Below are 493 nucleotides of genomic sequence, written 5' to 3'. Positions count from 1 at the left end.
GGTGCGGGCCTTTACATCGCGTGTGGAGCTGGTTGAGGTGGCGGCGGGGATCGAGGACGAGTTGAGGAGTCACGGGGTGATTCCTAGTCCGTCGGCGCAGCCGAAGAAGACCCAGCCACAGTCAGCTCCGAGCAAGGGTGACAAACCTGCTCAGGGACAGAAGAGGAAGTGGGATGACACTTCCAGGGTGAGACAGGGTGATCGGAGGTGCTTCAGGTGTGGGAGTACGGATCACAGGGTGGCAAGCTGCCCGAAGAAGGGCGAGCCGTGGGTGGATAACCGTGTCTGTTACCACTGCAGAGAGACGGGGCACATCAAGACGAGGTGTCCTAAGTTGCAACAGATGGCGGTAGCAGCGGTGCAGCCGCCGATGCAGCCAGTGGTGCAGCAATGGGTGCAGCCAGGATTGCAGCTGGCAGGGCAGTCGTTGGCTCAGCTGGGAGCACCGCCGGTGGCACAGATTGAGGGATCGAGGGGGTATACGACCGTGGAG

At 61.7% G+C, this 493-nt stretch overlaps 1 protein-coding gene across 1 annotated transcript in view; it reads left to right on the top strand.

Moving 5' to 3' along the window:
• Nucleotides 1–465, top strand: part of LOC111829285 (uncharacterized PE-PGRS family protein PE_PGRS54-like) — a 1,421-nt gene extending 956 nt beyond the window's left edge. The window contains exon 2 of the mRNA XM_023778009.1: nt 344–465. Within this exon, the coding sequence (XP_023633777.1) occupies nt 344–465 (122 nt within the window). The remainder of the gene's footprint in view (nt 1–343) is intronic.
• The last annotated feature ends 28 nt before the right edge of the window (nt 466–493 follow it).

This window comes from Capsella rubella, unplaced genomic scaffold, assembly GCF_000375325.1.
Source record: "Capsella rubella cultivar Monte Gargano unplaced genomic scaffold, Caprub1_0 scaffold_279, whole genome shotgun sequence".
NCBI classification, from domain to species: Eukaryota; Viridiplantae; Streptophyta; class Magnoliopsida; order Brassicales; family Brassicaceae; genus Capsella; species Capsella rubella.
This window is presented reverse-complemented; position numbering and strand designations above follow the sequence as displayed.